The sequence below is a fragment of the Oncorhynchus keta genome, chromosome 34, assembly GCF_023373465.1.
Source record: "Oncorhynchus keta strain PuntledgeMale-10-30-2019 chromosome 34, Oket_V2, whole genome shotgun sequence".
NCBI classification, from domain to species: domain Eukaryota; kingdom Metazoa; phylum Chordata; class Actinopteri; order Salmoniformes; family Salmonidae; genus Oncorhynchus; species Oncorhynchus keta.
The window spans coordinates 40,136,819-40,161,609 of record NC_068454.1 but is presented as its reverse complement, the minus strand read 5'-3'; the positions used below and the strand labels follow the sequence as shown (position 1 = coordinate 40,161,609).

The following is a 24,791-nucleotide window of genomic DNA, read 5'->3' as shown; positions in this document are numbered from 1 at the left end:
AAACTATGAAATACCACGGACGGAATCATGTAGTAAATAAAAGTGTTAAACAAATATATTTTACATTTGAGATTCTTCAAAGTAGCCACCCTTTGCCTTGATGACAACTTCGCACACTATTAGCATTCTTTCAACCAGCGTCATGGGGTAGTCACCTGGAATGCATTTCAATTAACAGGCGTGCCTTGTTAAATTTGTGGAATTTCTTTTGTTCTTAATGTGCTTGAGCCAATCAGTTGCATTGTGACAAGGTAGAGGTGGTATACAGAACATAACCCCATTTGGTAAAAGACCAAGTCCATATTATGGCAAGAACAGCTCAAATAAGCAAAGAGAAACAACAGTCCATCACTTTTAAGACATGAAGTTCAGTCAATCTGGAAAATTTCAACAACTTTGAAAGATTCTTCAAGTACAGACACAAAAACCATTTAAGCGCTGTGATTAAACTAGTTCTCATAAGGAACGTCACATGAAAGGAAGAGGATAAGTTCAATAGAATTACCAGCCTCAAACATTGCAGCCCAAATAAATTCTTCAGAGTTCACGTAATAGACATTTCAACATCAACTGTTCAGAGGAGACAGCGTGAATCAGGCCTTCATGGTCAAATTGCTGCCTAGAAACCACTAATAAGATGAAGAGACTCGTTTGGGCCAAAAAACACGAGCAACAGACATTTGGTGGAAACCTGTCCTTTGGTCTGATGAGTCCAAATTTGAGATATTTGGTTTCAACCGCTGTGTCTTTGTGAGATGCATAGTAGGTGAACAGATCATCTCTGCATGTGTGGTTCCCACTGTGAAGCATGGAGGTGGTGGTGTGATGGTGCTTTGCTGGTGATACTGTCAGTGATTTATTTCAAATTCAAGGCGGACTTAACCAGCATGGCTCGTGTTGGTTATAGTGTTCGATGTTCCGTTCATTATTAAACTCACCACCTGCACTTGCTTTGCGACTCCCAGCGTGTACGTTACACAGTTTATGAAAATGTTAAGCTAAACGTTGCGTCAGACTCATCGCGTAAAACATATTTTGTATTCATTTGGGATCGCATTCCACAACTGTCCCAGACTGTTTGGCATATTTATTTCTCACACAGAATAAGTCAACTTTGGTATTATGGGGGCAAGGACATTGACGAGTGCTCTTGCTGTTCATTAGGCCTACTCATCTTGTTGCTGACAAAAAGTACATGTGGACAGTTCTTCCATTATCTTCAATATGCACCTTGGAATTGGATAAGGACGCACGCAGTTATGTCCCCGATGTGTCGATCTTCACTTATAGCCTGTGAGAAAGACCCGATTACATGGATGAAGAGAAGTGAGTGAGAGGTGCTTCGGAGCACTCAGGGAGAAGGGAATTATAATGATTATATTTAGCCCAAGGGCACAACGTCATTGATTTAATTAATGGGTTGCGTTACAGCCACACAAAGGGGATGTCAACGGGAAATTTGAGGCATTATCAAGTGCTTGTCAAATTGTGAATAAGAGACTGATGAAGTGTGTACAGCCTGTGCAAACTCACATCTTTCAATTGATTAAAAATCAAAAAACATATAGCCCAACGTTTTAAGAACAACTAAAGTTACATAAACTCTAAATTAAGCATATAGGAGTACCGATTTCCTTGTTAACCGCTCAACAAAATAGCCTCGTACGCACTCCTTCAAATCTTGGAGAAAATATCCTTTATTTTATTCAGTTTTGTTCAATTGTATTCTTCATACTATAAAATTATGCCACAGAATTCTAAGAAAAATGAGTGAAGCCCACATACATATGGCATAGCCAGATCAGGACCTAATATAAGGATAACTCCAAGTACGCCTTTTGATTCTACTGAAAAATACTACAAAAAGTTATGCGTCAATGGCTTATCGAAGCCAAGAGAAGCCAGGAGATAATACATGTGTTTGTTAATCAAGAGTCAATCATTTGATTGACAAATCACCGTCTCACAGAATTTTGTGACCGCCACAGCAGAGGAAACGTTTTCTCTGAAGTGCTGAATCAAGCTTCACCATCTGGCAGTCTGACTGACGAATCAGGGTTTGGCGGATACCAGGAGAATGCTACCTGCCCCAAAGCATAGTGCCAACTGTAAAGTTTGGAGGAGGAAGAATAATGGTCTGCGGATGTTTTTCATGGTTCGAGATCTTAACGCTAGGGCATACAATGACATTCTAGACGATTCTGTGTCCTGAACTTTGTGGCAACAGTTTGGGGAAGGCCCTTTCCTGCTTCAGCATGGCAATGCTCCGGTGCACAAAGCGAGGTCCATACAGAAATGGTTTGTTGAGATCGGTGTGGAAGAACTCATTCCAAAATCATTGGCATTAATATGAAATTGGTCACCCATTTGCTGCTAAAAACAGCCTCCGCTTCTGCACTCGGTGGTCCTGTTCTGTGAGCTTGTGGGGCCTACCACCAAGCGATTGAGCCGTTGTTGCGCCGAGACGTTTCCACTTCACAATAACAGCACTTAGTTGACCGGGGCAGTTCTACCGTTGCAGAAATTTTACGAACTGACTTGTTGGAAAGGTGGAATCCTATGACGGTGCCATGTTGAAAGTCACTGAACTCCCCGTAAGGCCGTTATAGTGCCAATGTGTGTCTATGTAGATGTCATGTCTGTGTGCTTGATTTTATACAATAGTCACAATTTCATCCATTTTATAATCCCACTTTGTAACAAAATGAGGGAAAAAAGTCAAGGTGGTCTTGTCAACAAAATATATATTAGGGTAACTCACTCTTGTTAGTTTAATGTTTTTAGAAACATTTGTTAGTTTACAGAAGATTTGATTTAGCCAAATCCACTCATTGGAAGTGGTGTCCACATATTTGTGTGTGTGTGTGTGTGTGTGTGTGTGTGTGTGTGTGTGTGTGTGTGTGTACAGTTGAAGTCAGAAGTTTACATGCAGCTTAGCCAAATACATTTACACTCAGTTTCACAATTCCTGACATTCAATCCAAGTAAAAATTACTACTTTATTTTAAGAATGTAAGATGTCAGAATAATAGTAGAGAGATTTTTCTTTCATCACATTCCCAGTGGGTCAGAAGTTTACATAGCCTCAATTAGTATTTGGTAGCATTGGCTTTAAATGGTTTAACTTGGGTCAAACGTTTCAGGTAGCCTTCCACAAGCTTCCCACAATAAGTTGGGTGAATTTGGGCCCTTTCCTCCTAACAGAGCTGGTGTAACTGGGTCAGGTTTGTAGGCCTCCTTGCACACACACACACGTTTTTTTCAGTTCTGCCCACACATTTTCTATAGGATTGAGGTCAGGGCTTTGTGATGGCTACTCCAATACCTTGACTTTGTTGTCCTTAAGCCATTTTGCCACAATAATATATATAATATATAACATAAAGCAGACGCTTTTATCCAAAGCGACTTACAGTCATGTGTGCATACATTCTACGTATGGGTGGTCCCGGGGATCGAACCCACTACCCTGGCGTTACAAGCGCCATGCTCTACCAACTGAGCTACAGAAGGACCACAACTTTGGTAGTGTCCTTGGGGTCAGTGTCCATTTGGAAGACCCATTCGCGACCAAGCTTTAACTTCCTGACTGATGTCTTGAGAAGTTTCAATATATCCACGTAATTTTTGTGCCTCATGATGCAATCTATTTTGTGAAGTGCACCAGTCCCTCTTGCAGCAAAGCACCCTCACAAAATGATGCTACCACCCCCGTGCTTCAGTTGGGATGGTGTTCTTCTGCTTGCAAGCCTCCCCCTTTTGCCTCCAAACATAACGATGGGCATTATGGCCAAATAGTTCTATTTTTTTTTTTAATCAGACCAAAAAGTACAATCTTTGTCCCCATGTGCAGTTGCAAACCGTAGTCTAGCTATTTTTATGGCAGTTTTGCAGCAGTGGCTTCCTCGCTGAGTGGCCTTCCAGGTTATGTCGATATAGGACTCGTTTTACTGTGGATATAGATAGACTTTTGCACCCGTTTCCTCCAGCATCTTCACAAGGTCCTTTGCTGTTGTTCTGGGATTGATTTGCACTTTTCGCACCAAAGTACATTCATCTCTAGGAGACAGAACGCGTCTCCTTCCTGTATGATGGCTGCGTGGTCCCACGGTGTTCATACTTGGGTACTATTGTTTGTACAGATGAATGTGGTACCTTCAGGCATTTGGAAATTGCTCCCAAGGATGAGCCAGACTTGTGGAGGTCTACAATTATATTCTGAGGTCTTGGCTGATTTCCTTTGATTTTCCTATGATGTCAAGCAAAGAGGCACTGAGTTTGAAGGTAAGCCTTGAAATACATCCACAGGTACACCTCCAATTGACTCAAATTATTTCAGAAGCTTCTAAAGCCATGACATCATGTTCTGGAATTTTCCAAGCTATTTAAAAAGGCACAGTCAACTTAGTGCATGTAAACTTCTGACCCACTGGAATTGTGATACAGTGAATTAGTGAAATTGTCTAAACAATTGTTGGAAAAATTACTTGTGTCAGGCACAAATTAGATGTCCTAAACGGCTTACCAAAACTATAGTTTGTTTACAAGAAATTTGTGGAATGGTTGAAAAATTAGTTTTAATGACTCCAACCTAAGTGTACGTAAACTTCCGACTTCAATTGTATATGCAAAAAAAGAAACGTCCGCTCACTGTCAACTGAGTTGATTTTCAGCAAACTTAACATGTGTAAATAATTGTATGAACATAACAAGATTCATCAACTGAGACATAAACTGAACAAGTTACACAGACATGTGACTAACACAAATGGAACAATGTGTCCTTGAACAAGGGGGGGGGGGTCAAAAGTAAAAGTCAGTATCTGGTGTGGCCACCAGCTGCATTAAGTACTGCAGTGCATCTCCTCCTAATGAACTGCATCAGATTTGCCAGTTGTTGTGAGATGTTACCCCACTCTTCCACCAAGGCACCTAGCTCTCACCCTCCGATCCAACAGGTCCCAGACGTGCTCAATGGGATTGAGATCCGGGCTCTTCGATGGCCATGGCAGAACACTGACATTCCTGTCTTAATGGAAATCACACATAGAACGAGCAGTATGGCTGGTGGCATTGTCATGATAGAGGGTCATGTCAGGATGATCCTGCAGGAAGGGTACCACATGAGGGAGGAGGATGTCTTCCCTGTAATGCACAGCTTTGAGATTGCTTGCAATGACAACAAGCTCAGTCCGATGATGATGCGACACACCACCCCAAACCGTGACGGACCATCCGCCTCCAAATCGATCCCGCTCCAGAGTACAGGCCTCAGTGTAAGGCTCATTCCTTCGATGATAAACGTGAATCCGATCATCACCCCTGGTGAGAAAAAAAACATTGTCTCGTCAGGGAAGAGCACTTTTTGCCCGTCCTGTCTGGTCCAGCAACGGTGGGTTTGTGCCCATAGGCGACGTTGTTGCCGGTGAAGTCTGGTGAGGACCTGCCTTACTACAACAGGCCTTCAAGCCCTCAGTCCAGCCTCTCTCGGCCTAATGCGGACAGTCTGAGCACTGATGGAGGGATTGTGCGTTCCTGGTGTAACTCGGGCAGTTGTTTCCATCCTGTACCTGTCCCGCAGGTGTGATGTTCGGATGTACCAATCCTGGTGTTGTTACACATGGTCTGCCACTGCGAGGACGATCACCTGTCCGCCCTGTCTCCGTGTACAACGGTCTTTGGCGTCTCACAGTACGGGCATTGTAATTTATTGCCCTGGCCACATCTGCAGTCCTCATGCCTCCTTGCAGCATGTTCACACATGAGCAGGGACCCTGGGCATCTTTCATTTGGTGTTTTTCAGAGTCAGTAGAAAGGCCTCATTTAGTGTCCTATGTTTTCATAATTGCCTACCGTCTGTCTGTAAGCTGTTAGTGTCTTAATGACTGTTCCACAGGTGCATGTTCATTAATTGTTAATTGAACATGCATGGGAAACGGTGTTAAAACCCTTAACAATTAATGATCTGTGTCTTTGAAAGACAGGGTCCTGAAAAAGGAATGTTTTTTTTTTGCTGAAATATCTAACGTGGATACACACTCTTTTTACTGGGGATGGGAGAGTAGTCATTGTGGTTCATAGAACAGAGTTGGGTGACCACAGCTATACATGGCATTCAGTCTGTGTCTCATATGGCACCCTATTCCCTAGTAAACTAACCTTTGGGTCCTGGTCCAAAGGAGTGCACCACGTAGGGCAGTGTTTCCCAACCCCCCTAAAAGTACACATTTTTATTGTGGCCCCAGACAAGCACAGCTGACTCAACTTGTCAACTAATCATCAAGCCCTTGAGTTGAATGTGGTCTGTTTGTCTGGGGATAAAATGTATACTGTTGGGTGTACTTGTGGACCGGATGTTGGAACCACTGCCGTAGGGAATAGGGTGCCAATTGGGACGCATCTCAGTGCCCTCTGTTCTGCTTTGCCCCAGAGCTCTGTGTCAAAACACGCTGACAATCTCAGAGAGGACAGAGGAGGAAGTAGACCGTGACTAAACAATATTCAAACGTCCGTCTCTTCTCTCCAGACTCTCCCCTCTGCTGTAGAGGTGCTCCGGGTGTAACCGCCATCACCAACCCTGAAAAGCAAACCAATAGATGGCTGTGCAGCAAACGGCTATGGCAGACAATTTCACACACCCTGGCGTGGTGCCCTCGCTGGAGAATGGCCAAGTGGATGGAATGAGCCTCCCTCGGACCTTAAACGCGGGCAGAACTAACCCTTATAGACGGTTACAGACAGTCCTAATTGGAAAAGAGGATTCCTAGAGTCCTGTTTGCACTTGGCCTGACAATAAGGCTAAACCGGTAGAGCATCATGAATGAATGGGTAAGAAAAGTATATCCCAAAGAAAATCACAGCGCCTCGTCACCACTGGTTTATCAATTGAGCACCTGCCTGTGAACCGTGTCAGTGAATCCATTACAGACAGCAGATCACAGAGAGCATATGGCACAGAAATGTTTTCGTTTTCCTGGCATGAATAACCTTGGTTTGAATGCAAATGTGCATCACGCAGACCTCTCATTAGAATAGGGATGCATATAAATTCATGTGAGCCATTGAGTGCGGATCCCAAATGGCACCCTATTCCCTATATAGTGCACTACTCAGGGAATATGGTTCCATTTGGGACACAAGTGCATTTATTTACCCATGACAGGCAGCTCCACGGTGATATTCATGTTACACAGGTGGCCCTGGCAGCACTCCACGATCTGGTCGCGGGAGGGCGGCGTCTTGCAGGTCATCCTGCTCTGCTCGTACACCTTGAAGCAGCCCTTCTGGGAGACCAGAGCTCCGTCGCTGACTGTCAGACTGGAGAAGCAGTGCTGGCCTACACAGCGCCGCCCGGTGGCACACGAGCGCCCCTCGCACACACACTCGTGCTCGCCGGCAGACTTCACTTTATCCTCTATACAGGTAACAGGAAGACAGTAGGGTGAAGTTGCCCCTAGACGCAGATCTTGGGTCAGTTTAGAATTTTCCCCACTAATGATTAAGAATGGGGGAAGCGGATACTAGATCTGTACTTAGGGCAAGCTTCACCCAGGAGCAAGTTATTCCCCATATAAACATTAGCTTTCCTGTGTGTAAACCAAATAAATGTAAAGAAACACTTTATAGCCTCCAAAAATATAATAATGATGATACCATGGATGGTCAGTCCTTGCATCCTACAGTGCTGTTCATGAATTTGAGAGTGGTAACATTTCTCGTGCCCCATCCCACAGCTTTTTACCCAGGATAAGGGGCAGGGAGTACTCTGTTATTGTTTCAACTGCTGATTGCTGCTTTAATGCATATCTGTACCACTAATGAAATCTAAATGAATTATGAAACAAAGTGAGAAAGCGTCGGTGAGGCCAAGATCCTAAAAAATTCAAATACATAGTAATGATTTCAGTGAAAACAGGGTGGTAGGTTACCTTTCGCTGGTGCTTCCACAGTGATGTTCAGGTTACACAGGTGCCCCTGGCAACACTTGACTATTTGGCTGGGAGAAGGAGGGGTGGCGCAGGTGGCTCTCCCCTGGTCGTCATCCCGAAGGCAGCCCTTCTGGTGAACCACAAACCCGTCACTGATCTTGACAGAGGAGAAACACTGCTGGCCCGTACAGCGCTCTCCGCCATCACACGACCGCCCCTCACACACACACTCAATGCCTCGCAAGGCAGGCATCACTTCCTCATCTGTTAAAAAAAAAAAAGGAGATCGGAGAAATCAGCGAACGCTTGTAATTCTCAATCATTGAAGAGAATAGAACACATTTTCTGGTAGTTTTGTTGTTTATTCACTTATGTCCCCAAATGGCCTTCACACAAATGAACACACTGAATGTAAAATGTGTCATTAGCTAGATCTATGTACAAAGTGGCGATGTGCTGCTTAGGTAGGTCGGTATCGGTAGTAGAAATGTTTGTGAGTCAGCACATTGCTAGTGCTAAGCCTACGTTGAGGGCGGGATAAAAGCATGAGCGTGATGAATCCCGTGAGAATAAATGTGTCACCTCTCGCTGGTGTTGCCACTGTGACATTCATGTTGCAAAGGTCGCCATAGCAGCACTCCACCGTCGGGTTATGGGATGGGGGGCTTTCGCAACTTATGGACTCCTCGCTCCGGCCCACAATGCATCCCTTCCGCTGGACGGAAATGGCGTTCTGGACGGAGAGAGCCGAGAAGCACTGCTGACCAAAACACCGGTCTCCTCCGTCGCATGGCGGCCCGTCGCACGCACACTCGTAGTCGCTCACTCTCCCCTCATCTGCACAGGAAACACAGTCAGACATGGGGCAGAGACGAAAAGGAAAAACACATTTAACCATCGATAATGGCATACAGTATACTGTGTGGCTGCTCGGCATTGTGAATATTATGGTCATATCGTGGTCATCTTAGTGCAGGAGCTTTGGTATATTCAACCCTACTCATTTTCTTCTCTCTTTGATTTGAGAGTTCTATCATTTAGCTGCTACACTAAAGTAGATGATGCAGAATAATAAGTATCCCCAGCCAGCCAGACAGTGACAGTGTGAAATCCTCAGTTCTCCCAGAGCTCAGTCTGAGAGCCTGTCACTGCAGTTGTTAAAAAAATGCTGCAAGACAGCGTGGGGAGAGGGAGAGCGGCACGGGGACAGAATGAGAGCCAAATCATGCCCTTGACAGACATTTTTATTAACTCACCTTTCACGCTGGAGGAGGGTAAAACCAGAAGTATGAAGACCAGGAAAAACATGTCGCCGTCTAACATTGTAGACCTGGAAGACAGTGTAGAAGTTCCATTGGAATAGTGTGTTCGCTAAACGTGGACCTAGCTTACAATCTATGTACTCAGAAGATTCCCTGACAAGACAAAACACATTTATTTGCATCACACAGATAAATTGACAAGCAGCTTCTGTATAAATGCCTTTGTCATGTCCACTAAAATGAATTCACACCAATGGTGTGACAGGATAAAAGGAAAGAAAGAGATGAAAGTAAAGGATTTAATTCTAAAGGAGCACCATGACAGAGGGGAATTTTACTGAGAGAAAAAAAAAGAAGACCTTTCCTTGTTTTCAGTAAAGAGTCAACACCAAGTTTAAAATGCTCAAGTAAAGTGGGTCTCATGCCTTCCTGTTGTCCTGGCAACAAGGCATTGAGTGGCAAGCAATTGGGCGACTAGTGCTCTCCTATTGGCTGAGCTGTACTGGGAGAGAGAGAGACAGACTACTTGGCAGCGAGTGGAGCAGACAGACGCAGGAGGAGAATGAGGAGGAGGACGAGATGATCACAGCAGGGAGCCCAAATAGAAACATTCCAAATGAAGAGGCTGCCTCTAACCATTCAATATCGCATGTATCTTTAGGCACAGCAACATAAAAATGTACATTTAGGTCCGTTTGACTTCGGCTGTGACCTGTCGGACTGATTCAAACAGAGCCCACCGCACTCCATAGCAACACATCCACACCCCATAAAGAGGACGCATGTTTTCCAAACTATTCCTGTACCAACTCCACATTGATAAGACTTGAAGATTTTTAAACAACGGCAACATACTCCCTACAATTCCGCCACCTATTCCCCGTGCAGCGTGTTCATGACATACTAAGCCAGGGCAGACCGTTATCTTGGCAGTGTTTGTGTCTGCCCACTGATAAATACCCCAGTGTTTCCCCCAAAGCCTTTGTGCCGGCTCCCAGACATAAATGATTAAGCACGCAATGTTAGCATTACCCCAACGGCGTCTGTATGGCCCCGCTCACACACAGACCACATGTTGCTCCTTTTTAAAATCAGAGCACAAAACAGAGGCTGCCACTGAAAGATAATCATGGGCTCTGTGCAGAGCAGCGTGGGGGTAAGAGGACCGAGGGGGGAGGGGGCACACAAGTATGGCCAGGGGGGCAACGAGAGGGCAGAGGGACCGGGGGATAATGCAGCCACAAAGTCCAAATTGGCTACAAAAATTTAAGGTTAGGGTTAGGCATGAGGTTAGCAATGTGGTTAAGGTTAAGATTAGGTTTGAAATCGGATTAAGAAGAAAAGTGGTATAAATGGTCGGGCTTTAGCCATAATGACTTTGTGGCTGTGTTAAAAGAGTGACAACCAGGTAGGGGAGGGCACTGTGGAGGAAAGGGAGGGGGGCAGGTGATGTGTGCCACCCAAAAATGAGCCCAGGGTACAGACAGGTAAAGGAGTATATACACCCAATGGAAAAGCACCATTTGTAGTGCAATGATGCAATGCCGTTTTGTCACTAAAAGGGGAAGCTCCTTGTACTACTGTAGAAATTCCTACATACTCCCGTGCCACATAAAAATGTTAATGTGCCTGATCATTCCTTGCGCAGCCATGGGTGCAGTGTTGTGTAGGCAATGAAGCGGGTTTTTGTTACCACCAACTCGCTTGGTTCCTTGGTCTGATCTACAGTGCCTTCGGAAAGTATTCAGACCCTTTGGCTTTTTCCACATCTTGTTACGTTACAGCCTTATTCTAAAATAGATTACCTTTTATTTATTATCCACACACACACACACACACACACAATACTCCATAATGACAAAGAGAAAATAGGTTGACATTTATGCGAATGTATAAAAATACCTTATTCACAAATTCTCAGACCTTTTGCTAATGAGACTCGAAATTGAGCTCAGGTGCATCCTGTTTCCATTGATCATCCTTGAGATGTTTATAAAACTTGGATTCCACTTGTGGTATATTTCAGTTGATTGGACAGAATTTGGAAAGGCACACACCGGTCTATATAAGGTCCCACAGATGACAGTGCATGTCAGAGCAAAAACCAAGCCATGAGGTCGAAGGAGGCTGTAAAAAAATGTGGGAAAAGTCTAGGGGTCTGAATAATTTCCGAATGCATCAAAGTAGTCTATTTTGCATTGACTACCAAATATTATCTCATCGACAATAAACCAAATGATAATGTAGCTTTATTAATCCCTCCACAAAAAAAAGTAAAAGCAAGCCATGTGCTTTTTCCCCTATGCCAAAAACATGACCATTTTTGCTGATACAGTGGGGCAAAAAAAAATATTTAGTCAGCCACCAATTGTGCAAGTTTTCCCACTTAAAAAGACGAGGCCTGTAATTTATCATCATAGGTACACTTAAACTATGACAGACAAAATTAGAAAAAAAATCCAGAAAATCACATTGTAGGATTTTTAATGAATTTATTTGCAAATTATGGTGGAAAATAAGTATTTGGTCAATAACAAAAGTTTCTCAATACTTTGTTATATACCCTTTGTTGGCAATGACAGAGGTTAAACATTTTCTGTAAGTCTTCACAAGGTTTTCACACACTGTTGCTGGTATTTTGGCCCATTCCTCCACGCAGATCTCCTCTAGAGCAGTGATGTTCTGGGGCTGTTGCTGGGCAACACAGACTTTCAACTCCCTCCAAAGATTTTCTATGGGTTGAGATCTGGAGACTGGCTAGGCCACTCCAGGACCTTGAAATGCTTCTTACGAAGCCACTCCTTCGTTGCCCGGGCGGTGTGTTTGGGATCATTGTCATGCTGAAAGACCCAGCGACGTTTCATCTTCAATGCCCTTGCTGATGGAAGGAGGTTTTCACTCAAAATCTCACGATACATGGCCCCATTCATTCTTTCCTTTACACAGATCAGTCGTCCTGGTCCCTTTGCAGAAAAACAGCCCAAAGCATGATGTTTCCACCCCCATGTTTCACAGTAGGTATGGTGTTCTTTGGATGCAACTCAACATTCTTTGTCCTCTAAACACGACGAGTTGAGTTTTTACCAAAAAGTTATATTTTGGTTTCATCTGACCATATGACATTCTCCCAATCTTCTTCTGGGTCATCCAAATGCTCTCTAGCAAACTTCAGACGGGCCTGGACATGTACTGGCTTAAGCAGGGGGACACGTCTGGCACTGCAGGATTTGAGTCCCTGGCGGCGTAGTTTGTTACTGATGGTAGGCTTTGCTACTTTGGTCCCAGCTCTCTGCAGGTCATTCACTAGGTCCCCCCCGTGTGGATCTGGGATTTTTGCTCACTGTTCTTGTGATCATCTTGACCCCACGGGGTGAGATCTTACGTGGAGCCCCAGATCATGGGAGATTGCCAGAAATCTTGCCTGTTTGTAGGTGACCAAATACTTATTTTCCACCATAATTTGCAAATAAATTCATTAAAAATCCTACAATGTGATTTTCTGGATGTTTTTTCCTCATTTTGTCTGTCATAGTTGAAGTGTACCTATGATGAAAATTACAGGCCTCTCATATTTTTAACTGGGAGAACTTGCACAATTGGTGGCTGACAATACTTTTTTGCCCCACTGTATGTGAGTGAATACATTCAAGCCTCATTCAAATTTGTGATAATGTTTTAGGTTACACCGGCAAGTATAATATTTATCCAATTATAAATCGGATTATTTCACGCGGAGATGTGGGAAGCTAATCAACTTCAAAATCACTTCAAGATTGTAGTCTTGATTTAGCTTGGCATTGAATAAGCATCCCATTTTGCACTGATAACCAAATATAATCCAAACATTAGAATCCTCCAACAAGGTATTTTGTTTAGAAGGGATTACTATGTGATTCTATGCTATTTTGTAAAAACAGCTGTAGTCGTGCTTCTTTTTTTCTTCTCCTCCATCACCAAATTATATTCTATTTTTAGCTGATATGGGAATGAATACATTGAAGTAGCATATTAAAATTGGGATAATGTTGTAAGTATACACATATTTGCCAGGACATATTTTACGCAACTATACATCAAATTATTCACATGGAGACATGGGAAGCTAAAAAGGCTAGCTAGTTTGCTACATTTTTAGTCAGTCTAAAGCTAGCTACTACTAGCAGCATATAGCAAGGGCAGATGACTTTTGCTTGCTTTCACCACAAAGACGACAAACCAAAAAAAAAAGGCAGCTGTCGCCCCCTTTTGAATGGGAATCTAGGGAGCATGGACCAGCGAGGTTATCATGCTGCCAAAGGGTGCTCCAAAAATCAGACTCTACCCACACAGATCAATGGAATTAAGGGACAATGGGGGGGTCCCAAAATCCAGGTTGGAAGAATCTAGATATCCACCTTCTTCAAATCAAACTTTGTCACATTCACAGAATAGAACAGGTGTAGACTTTACCGTGAAATGCCTATTTACAGGCCCTTAACTTCTCTTGAACTGCACTGTTTAAGAAAATATTGACCATGTAGACCAAAATAAAAAAGTAAGACAATAAGAACAATAATGAGGTTATATACAGGGGACGCCGGTACAGAGTCAGTGTGCGGGGGTACAGGTTATTTGAGGTAATGTGTATATGTAGGTGGGGTGAAGTGACTATGCATAGATAAAACAGCGAGTAGCAGCAGTGTACAAAAGGGATGTGGGAAATCGCCACTGGCGATTTTATTATTTGTTCAGCAATCTTATGGCTTGGGGGTGGAACCTGTTGAGGAGCCTCTTGGTCCTAGTCTTGTCAATCCGGTACCGCTTGCCGTTCGGTAGCAGAGAAAAGTCTATTAGGTGACTGGAGTTTGACAATTTTATGGGCTTTCCTCTGACACCACCTATTATACAGGTCCTGGATGGCAGGAATCTTGGCCCCAGTGATGTTCTGGGCCGTTCGCACTACCCTCTGTAGTGCCTTACGGTCTGATGCCAAGCAGTTGCCATACCAGGCGTTGATGCAGCCGGTCAGGATGATCTCGATGGTGCAGATGTAGAACCTTTTGATGATCTGGGGACACATGCAAAATCTTTTCAGTCTCCTGAGGTGGAAAAGGTTTTGTCGTGCCCTCTTCACAACTGTCTTGGTTATGTTTGGACCATGATAGTTTGTTGATGTGGACACCAGGGAACTTGAAACACTCGACCCGCTCCACTACAGCCCCGTCGATGTTAATGGGGGCCTGTTCGGCCCGCCTTTTCCTATAGTCCACGATCAGCTCCTTAGTCTTGCTGACATTGAGGAAGAGGTTGTTGGGAGGTGTTTAGTCCCAGAGTCCTTAGCTTAGTGATGAGCTTCGTGGGCACTATGGTGTTCCCCCCTGATTTTGGGTAACTACCAGATTTTTGCAACAAACACCACGGGTGCAGAAGCAGACAGGGGTGGCATAAAATGACACAGATCTCCCCAACACAGTGATTCAGGATGTGTCCCCCCAGGCACTTAATATATCACCTCAATTATCTGCCCGATGCATCTCAGCCACTTCCACTTAATCTGCCTCTAGCCTTTAACTAAAAATGGGGTGTTTCATTTGGTATATTTGACAAAAAATGTCACCGTCTGCAGTCTGCCTCCGCACAAAGACAAGAATGCAACCCAATTTGAGAGAGGATACCCTAGCTTTTGAACCATATCAAAGGCAAAAACCCTACCGCCATCTTGAGCTTGCACCAATGCCGGGTGATAGATTAACAAGTTGGGTTCGGCAAGGCAGAGTGGGACAGATCTGATGCAGTAGTTTGGCTGAGGGATTACGATGTACTCCTCCTGATATTAGACCGCAAGTTGGAGACAAACGAGGCCAGCAACATCTGCAGGACACATTGAGCAAAACAGAAAGAGCGGTACATTTTTGGGAGTTGTGTGCTTGTGCTCCCTCTGTCCCTGCATATTGAAACCTCTGGCAGTCTCTTAATTGCAATGACTTAACAGAGCCGACATCCTGACAGGGGTGTGCTGTATCTTGGGATAGAATCTAGTATCACTGTAGTACTCGACCAAGGGAAGGATAAAAAATAAAAAAACACAAGAGGGGAGATCAAATACAGAGCGCCCTATAAAGTACATAAGCAGGGGATTGGAAGGGGTGGGTGTTGGCAGTGGAAAGGCTTTGCTGAGATGTTGTCTTTGAGGACCAAGTGGGACCAAACAAAAAAATGTGGCCACGTTGTGGTCAAGGCAGCTCGAGAAAAGAATCAAGTTTCATGCAGTCTTCCTTCCCTCTCAAACGACTCAAAGTCCCTGCTCCTTTTCAAAACCCTACATTTGCATCAAGATGAACATTTCGGTGTTGACTGTTGAGTCACATGCATACACCAGATATTTGGATTCATCCGCTTCTACCCAACCACCATGACTCCATCATATGTTTGTTTGGTCGGTTGCGATATGCTCAGGTAACGATTGGTGCGATGCATTGTATAACAGTATAGTGTGTGTGTGTGTGTGTGTGTGTGTGTGTGTGTGTGTGTGTGTGTGTGTGTGGCTTGGGCCTGGGAGCCCTGCAGGAGCTGCTGAGTCATCAGGCTGCCGAGCTGGGAGACAGGAGGTGGAATCTGTGTCTGAGCTGGCGCTGGCATAGTTACCATGGCACAAATAGCCCCAGAGGATCCACAGGGAGAGCTGGGCAGAGCAAGGCACAGCTGACCCAGTCTTGTCCTGCTCCGGGGCCCATGCCTCCCCTCACATGTCCCCATCCCACTCAGAGAGGAGCGTGACACCAGGAACACGCAGATGGCCCGCTCCGAGGTAGATATGGGTGTGACACAGACAGCGCTGGGGGCAAACTAGCCCCCTGCGAGCTCACCTTGCATTTACACAGCAGACTCACACAGCACATCGAATCAAACACGCCACCAATCGCTGCTCACAGCCAAACAGCCAAGTGTATCAGCGCAAACAAAGTAAAGCAGACATAGATTTGCAGTGTTTATTCGGTTGTTCACTAGACCTGTCTGGAAACTCCAGAGAGAGCTGAGAATAGTCAGAGTTAAAGATAGGTGTGGCGTACGGCAAATAGAAATACTATAGGCTATATGAGAAACAGGAGTATCTCATAACAAATAGAAATACTATAGGCTATGAGAAACAGGAGTATCTCATAACAAATAGAAATACTATAGGCTATATGAGAAACAGGAGTATCTCATAACAAATAGAAATACTATAGGCTATATGAGAAACAGGAGTATCTCATAACTGCACAACAGATTGCATATGCCATATACAAAACTAAAAACGATTCAAAATTGGAAAAAAAATGGCCAATTTCAACCAACAAATGAGATGTTAGTGTTTTTTTATTATAGTGTACTAGGAGCATGGGAAGGCAAAGAAAATGGCCATGCTTCCAACTGAACAGCAGTGAAATGCCACACTTAAGTTTAAGTGCAGTGCTTCAAATCAAGAGCAATGACAACTTCTGTCTTACCCAGGCACCTGCTGTTTAACTCATCCAATGATTAATCATTGGTTGTGTGATTAATCATTGGTTTTGCATATTCATGCAGCATTTGCACTTCCATTTAGAGATATTACACTTCAAGAATGTGTCATCCTACAAATAAAAAAAATGCAAACAAAAGAAAATGAACAATCCACAGAGGGAGACAGAGAGGGAGACAGAGAGCTCTGTAAAAGCTAAACAGTCGAAGGAATTCCAGGGCCGCAAACAACTCTGCTACGTTAATTAATTACGGCACGCAAGACAGCTAACAACTGGGGGTTGCCATAATCACACTAAATCTGTTCATTGGAAGAAAACATTCATTCAGCTATGGAAATCCTCCTCCACCCTTGCTAGGGGCCTCATCAAATGGGAGATTAAAGATGAAGTTAAAAGCCCACAGGCAGGCAGCCCTCCGTGGCCCCCAGGACCCGACAGTGGCCCATTCCGACCCTGCCGTAGCCCTGCCTGGGCTCTCTCCCTCTCCTTTTTCTCTCCAGGGCTTCCACTCAACAGCCGACTCTCTCACAATGTAAGGAATGTCATCAAATGCAAATGGGCCTTTTCTTGTAAACTCACAGTACTGACACTCCTTTCCTGGTAAGAGGTGAGCGCGGCAGGTTTGGTTCAGTGCAGGAAAGGGTCATTTCTGATATAATACACATGCCCCCGTGTGTATCCCTTGTAATCTGAGACAAAAGATGTCTTCTCTTTCAGCAGTACTTTTTTTTTTTACCATTACTCTGGCTTCGACAACGACCAGAGAGACCCTCCTGAAAATGATCAGTCTTGAACGGCCATTTTGTTTCTCCTTAGTCTCAGATGATCCATTCCTCACCGAGTAGAATGAAAGATGTTGGCAGGGATGAATGACATGGCCAAAACAACCTTTGTTTACTTTGAAATTACATTGGATTGAGGAGATGGCTGCGGGTTTGATACCATTGAAACCACAGCAAAGGGTCTGAGCGAAACATAACCCTGTCGCCTTCAGCCTCAACCGCTGACACTTTGTTCAGGTAAGACTTGAAAGCAAGAAATGGTAAATGTACGATTGCACAATCACAGAAGCTCTAAAAATTTACTAAAACCCCACGCATCAAGTGAATTCCCGAACAAAAAAATATATATATATATGTGCTTTGTGCTAGAGATATATCAAGGGCAATTATTCAAGCGCCACGATGAAGACATTCAAGACGAGAAGTCAGCATATTGATGGACAGAGTATACTGCGACCGGCAGCAGTCACCATGGCACCGCAAATTTCTCTGTATGGACCACCAACACAACACTCGACAGGGCCAATTCAAACACCAGTCTCTATGACCTTTAGCAATGTTTGCAGGAAGTGGAATGCACAAACACTCTCCCTCTGAATGACCCACTGATGAAGTTCAGTGTGCTGCAGGGACACAGCTCTCCAAGACCACCTTGATTTGTATCACACAGACTCTTGTTCCACCGTCAGACCCGCTTGGTCACATTGGACTCCCGGACAAATATCCAGAGATACTGTAGTTTCGCCTTCGAAGCCCACAATGTACGGTAGCAATGAGAAGAAGAATCATAGGCGACCTCTCCAAGCACAGAATTCCAATATGTTTCTATCGAATTGATGTCCTGTGTCAGAGAGTGAGCTTTGCCATTGAGAGTGGGCTTAACAAGATCAGCCCCCCCCCCACACTCCAGTCCTGCGTGTCTACCCGTCAGATTGAGGCTTCCCACACAGCACTACTGGACCACCACAGTCACACCCTCCTGTCAATGGAAGCATTATGACCTGGGTTTGTTTTATATTCCTGAGTGAGAATTCGTAGGAGTGGGGCCAACTCCCATTCAATTGTTCCTTCAATTACAGAGGACAGGCGACAAGACGTTGTAGTCCATCTGCTCTCATTGATCTTGAAGCATAGGAGCACACAAAAGCTTCACATAATGTCCCTGAGAACAGAGGTAATAGGCGACAAATTTCAGGCTATTTCTAAATGTGTAGAAATCTCCTGTTCTGCCTCAATCCTCGGGTGTTAACTAGCTTCCTTACGAAGCCACGGAGAGAGAACAAATAACAGCTTCACAAAATTGGAAAGGAAGTCCAAGGACTGCAACACGCCACAGACGCACACATGTTTGATATTAGCGAGAGTTTCACCAATGTTAGTCTTCAAGGGATACTTCGGGATTTTTTGCAATGAGGCCCTTTATCTACTTCCCCAGAGTCAAAAGAACTCACAGATACCATTTCTTATGTCTCTGTGTCCAGTATGAAAGTCAGTTTAGCGAGCCAATGCTAACTAGCACTAGCGCAATGGCTAAGTCTATGGGTATCTGCTGGCAGAAACAAATCCTAGCAGATCAATTCTAAATGGTTTGAGCATTGACACGTCATGCCAAAAACGGCATCTTTGCATCTCTTCACCATCAGCTTATTACATCACACAAAACCGTACATGCCCCACATCTCTAACACTGCTCATTTTAACTTTCCAAACAGACTTGAGTTAAATAAGGGAATCCTTAAAATTGTCTAAATGAGGGAATAAATCAACAAACCAAATGAATGTACAAATCAAGGGATCGATCAAACAGAAGTCACTGCTAAAATAGGGTATTGATCATTGTTTAATTCTAGTCGTAAACTACATCCACTTCAAAGCCCAGGAATGGGGAAAGGCAGAAGAACCAAAGAGGGCCATAACTTTCCCCCTAACAGCTGAGCTATAAGAGCTCTGAAGCGAGTGAAGAGCTCATAAAATGTGTATTGCAGATGGTCTCCAGTGCAGTCTCGGGGTAGTGGGAGAGGGAGAGAGGGGAGAGAGAGAGAGAGAGAGGGGCCAGGAACACTGCGTATCGGTGTCTGCTTTAGTCTGCGTAGACAGCAGACTCCAGTCTCCTCTCGATTTGCCTTTCACTCACATTTGCAGAGAGAATAGAACTTGAAATCAATAACCCACTGGAGAGCCACCAAAGGAGATCCTGGAAGCAGACACACACGTAGGACCAAAGTCTGTCTGGGGCACAGCCGCTGTCTGACTTCCTGTCTAGCATCAAGCCGAGGCTGCAGAGCCAGCTAGGCCCCAGACGACGAGGCTGCACTCATCCTGATATGTTGTGGCTGCACAGGGCTTATGATTATTAAAGGCTCAAGGATTTTGACTAAAAATAACACAGTCTTAAAAAGCAGTGGGAAATCGGGGGACGACGACGACAAGCAATGCCACACACATGCTGTGTTCCTCCGCAGCCCCCATCCACAACTGCCAGGTCCAACTCTAATCCAGACAGAAAAAAGTACAATTTACTCGCATGTCAGTGCGCACCACATAAGGTCAAGAGTGCCAACCTCACAGCTGATGGGTCCTTAAAACCTTATCAGTCTCAGGAAATCCCACAGTGAAAATGCTCAAACTCACTACTTTCATTCATCGGCTTTCTCTGCCCTCATATTTAGCCTCGCAATGAACTGTTTTGCCATTTGCTTTTCAGGACAACCAGGGATAAGAGGAAAATAAAACTATTTGAAATAAAACAGTTGAACTCGTGAGTTTTATTGACAAATGTCAATAAAAATAAAAAAAAATAAAGGTCCACCAAGCAAAAACCTGATAAAAAAAAATGCATTTATAAGAACGCTGTAAGTACAGAAATTGTCTGCTCAGTGAGAAATGAATATCCAAGTAGTCACTGACAACTGTGTGGAGTTTGACAGCAACTATGCAAGCACATTGCAGTAGTTTAAGGCACTATGTCCTGGGATTTCATATGATCTTCTATGTAGAACTTCCTACCTTCTGACGACTCTCTTGTAGCTTGTAAGCGTCGGAGAGCAAAACGCAGCTCTAGCTCAGCCCCCGTTAACTAATGGTTGGTATTTGTGGATGCAGAAGAAATAAACGAATCCAATGCAACAACCCAGCAGTCTGTAGCTCAAACGCACATTTAAAATGGGTTGGAATCCAAAAACGCGCCGGCTGTAGGAGATCGCTCGTCTGTCGTCGGAGTCTCCGCCAAGTCCCGCCTCCCTCGCTCTTCCTCCGTCCCTCCGCTCTCTCTCACACAACCTCTTCTCTCTCACTCCCAGGCTGGTTTGAGACGGAGGCACTTACACCACCACGCCTGAGCCAGCCCCAGATTCCTGCTCAGACTTGAAGCACTGCATCTCTGTGCATGGCACAGTCTGCTGTTAATGACAGCGTGTGTGTAACCTGATCCTCCAGCAGGCCAACCAGGGCTCCCTCGCTCTGTCTCCGAGCAAGGCAAGCTCTTCTCTTCTCCCCCTGCTCTGCTATTGTCTCGGCCCATACTGCCAGCTGTTTCTGACAGCCAAATTACTGTGCACAGAGAAATGATTGCTGTCGGAGGACTATTCTTTCCATCGCGCTCTTTCTTTCTCTCTCTCTCTCTCTCTCTCTTTACTCTGCTTTCTGAAATGTTCAGGCCTCAGTGGGCAAATTACACACTTTGTGGTGCTCTGAAAGAACAGCTGCGGATCTGCTGAGGAAAGGCCAGCCTATCTGCTCCAATGGAAGTGGATATCATGTAATGTGGGAATAATTACTTTGATCGTGTCTATGCGAGAGAATTAGAAACCGTCTGTTAAAAACAATTGACATTACAGTATGATGAATCAGAAACTATGTTGAACCCACTAACCCAACATGAACACTTGTTTTTGTTCAAGTCCATTTCAACGCCATCAGAACACATCAGAATAGAGCATTTCTGGTTGCTGTACGCCATTATAATACCCCAGTAGGTGAAGGGTGCATGAATATAATAATACTCCATAAGTCAAATAAAGTTTTGAAATTAACATTAAGGAGCGTCAACGGGAACATGGTCATATCCAGAATCACATACGCAAGATACCATTGCTTTGACCGCTCCTTGAAATTAACTTGACATCTTTATGGAAGAAAGGAGCGCTAACGCTCCGAGTTGTCTACAATAGATTTCCACACCATCCACTAGTGTCATTGGCCCGAAGCACAATGATTACATTGTCAGGAGAGACACTGGAGAAAGAGAGCTTATCAGGACGTTATGGGTGAGCAGGCACGAACAAGTCAGACGGACCTTTCACCTCAACTGAATGGAGTGGGAGCCCCGTCTCCGTCCAGACTGACTGACGTCGCGCTATCTGACCGCGATCAGCAGACTCCAGGAATCAACTAACCTTAGTGAGACACTCCAGTTCACCAACCACACACAGCTCCACTAGTAGGTACAAACTATTATTAACAACGTTCCTCAAAAGACATTTCTATCAGTTATAGGCACCATTTGTAGCATTGTTTCATAGACAGGTCAGAGCTACAGATTCCCTTCAATATTGATTCCAACCAAAGAAATGACCAGTGACCGACCACTCATTTGTGTATTCCAAGCTGTCTAGAAGTCTATTCCATGACCAAATTCACCTGCCAATACACATATCGTGCACATGTGTGACAATGGCAACAGTAAGGCAGTCAATCATCAGCTTCAAAGATACTATTTTCAAGGTTCTAGGCGATACCTGCCTCGACACATTACGATGATCTCACATAGTAGTCGCAGCTGTAACCCGATTACTCAGATAGCAGAGAATGTACACATCATCATGACCTCTTGACTCATTTTAGCATGGAGGCTAACCTTGGAGACTTTATGACACACTGGAGAGACACTGATGCCCATGGGATGTAAGGAGATGATTTGTTTCATCAATTAGAAGGAAGTAAGGGACAACTGCTAATATTAAGATTGCCATTGACAGCCAATAACTGACTGTGTGTGTGTGTGTGTGTGTGTGTGTGTGTGTGTGTGTGTGTGTGTGTGTGTGTGTGTGTGTGTGTATAACCTGAGAAAAGTTAATTGAGAAGAGCAGGACCTCTAAATTATGACACCAATGACCTGTAAGTGTTACAACAAAAATCCATATACCTTTCAAATTAAATATGCACCAGATTCAGACGCACCAGTCTGCTTACTTTGCCAAGGAAATGCCTTTCAAATCTTTGCCGCATGATCATTTGATCACATTTTTTTTCTGCACGTCATTCCTGTGATAGGGTTTGTCTTAAGACATACTCGTGCAAAACGTAATGAACAAATATTTAATAAGTACATGCTATATAAAAAAAAGTGTTCATATTATGTAATGTAGCCAAAGTGAGGCCAAAAGTAATTAGTTAGTTCACTTTGTGTGCACAGACAGCACACTATCAGGGAGTATTCAATGTGTGCCCCAATCTCGTTAAATATTTATAGTTCTTCCCCCACTCTGGCTACAGGACCATTGTGGTGCTTATTGCCCAGCGTGGGCTTGATGGAAACACGATCAAGGAGTGATGCTCCCAACAAAGTCTACATGACAAAAGGCACACTAACAAAGTGAAAGAAAATTTGACGCAATTGAGCCTACGAGTGACTGGAACCCCTGAGCATCAAAAATCGCCGCCAAACAAATACCAAAATCTAGCCTATATCTTGACATACTTGAGTCAAGGAGAGTTTGAGTTCGTTTTTGTGGTAACGCTGATCCTGTCTAGGCTTCTGTAAATAGTAACACAAATGTTTTCCTCCACAGTCGTTTTATGTATTGTTTCTTCAGATTGAAAAAAGTAACCTAAATAATAGGGCTAATATTTCAAATATATAAATTAACCTTATCTGGTTGACCTAAAGCTTATGAGAGACGGAATGTGCCACTCACTGCTTTATTGAGCGAAAAAACTACTGTGATAGTGGGCGACATACAAGGCTACATTTGTACTCTTTAGGGTCCCCGCAAGTCCAAAGTATAGGCTGCGCATAGGACTGTAGCCTACAGGTAGCCAGACATTCCTAATAAAATATATAAACAAACCAAAACAACTTACCTTGCATGTAAAACTTACGAAGTGATTTGAGGGCGCACAGACGTAACCTACAATGTGCTTACTGCACAAGTCAGGCTATTCTGCTATATCCCGAAAATTCACCGACAAGAACCTATTTGTTTGGTTTCTTAAATGCAAGACTCCGGTTTCAGCCGACATTGCCCTACTTCGGCGTCGATACTATGTTACAATACAACGAATGTTCATAATCCAAAGTAACGCAAAATTGCGGTCAGTAACTTCGCCAGAGTTCCATGAGCTTTGGTGTTCTTCACTCCATATACGAACGATAATAACCCCTAGGCGGATATTTCATGTAGCAGAGCTAGGCTACGGCAAATCCTAGGAGGAAGTAGCCTGCAACTCACTGTAATAAGAGGACCATGATCACATCATTTCCTCTGCGCATATTTCCACACCAGCCACCTGGGGAGGCGGTCATCTATGATATTTGAATTTGAAATGTATACATTTTCAGTCATCTGATTTGAAAAACATGCATGTTAGGAAAATATTATAGCCTATGTGATAGTGTTCATCAAATTCTAATCCTTGAGACCTACATTCAAGAACAAAAAATCCCCGAATAAGCAATACGCTATTTTATAAAATACAAGGAGTCGTAATATAAAACCAACCTTAGTCCTATCCAACCGAGTTAGATCAGTATGGAAGCTCATTCCTCCAAGCAAAAATAAATACATCTGATTACCGGTTATGAGATAGTAAGCAGGGTTGGGTAGGTTGTAGTCTGTTACAGTAATTAGTTACCCAACCCAAAATTGTAATCAGTAACGTAATTTTTTTTATGCCCAAACTCAGTAACGTAATCGGATTACTTTCAGTTACTTTTAAATTACTTTCCCTTTAAGAGGCATTAGAATAAGGCAAAATGAATATTACCAATTGAACGTCATCTATTGCAGGACAAATCAATATTAGAGTTTACATAGCTCGCCTGTAATGGATGTTGCATTTTACTTTATGGGTTGGTTATGTAGGCTTCTATAGGCTATGTCGTTACGTTAAAAACCAAAGTCTGTCAGATTTCTAGTCATTCCAATTAAAGCAATACCGCTTGATCTTCAAGAATATGACTTGGAAATATAGATTTGCCGAATTGTTTTACCTGAGCATAATACTTTTTTTGGAACTCAGTCGGGGTCTCAATTTACTGTTGTGAGTTAGAATAGTAACATACTAAAGGTGCAATTCAGTACTTAGACAAGTCTATGTACTTAGACTTGGGTATTT

General features: G+C 43.8%; 1 protein-coding gene across 3 annotated transcripts in view; it reads right to left on the bottom strand.

Moving 5' to 3' along the window:
* The window catches only part of LOC118367127 (activin receptor type-1-like), a 36,599-nt gene extending 12,677 nt beyond the window's left edge, over positions 1-23,922 (bottom strand). The window contains exons 1-5 of one of the 3 annotated variants that reach the window (XM_035750201.2): positions 23,538-23,922; positions 9,185-9,258; positions 8,511-8,765; positions 7,929-8,192; positions 7,154-7,414 (exon numbers count right to left, since the gene is read on the bottom strand). In XM_035750201.2, the coding sequence (XP_035606094.1) occupies positions 7,154-7,414; positions 7,929-8,192; positions 8,511-8,765; positions 9,185-9,251 (847 nt within the window). In that variant the 5' untranslated portion in view covers positions 9,252-9,258; positions 23,538-23,922. Of the gene's footprint in view, positions 1-7,153; positions 7,415-7,928; positions 8,193-8,510; positions 8,766-9,184; positions 9,259-20,462; positions 20,757-23,537 lie in introns of those variants that run through there. The other 2 variants (XM_035750199.2, XM_035750200.2) reach the window with 2 other exon arrangements.
* Between the last annotated feature and the right edge of the window lie 869 nt (positions 23,923-24,791).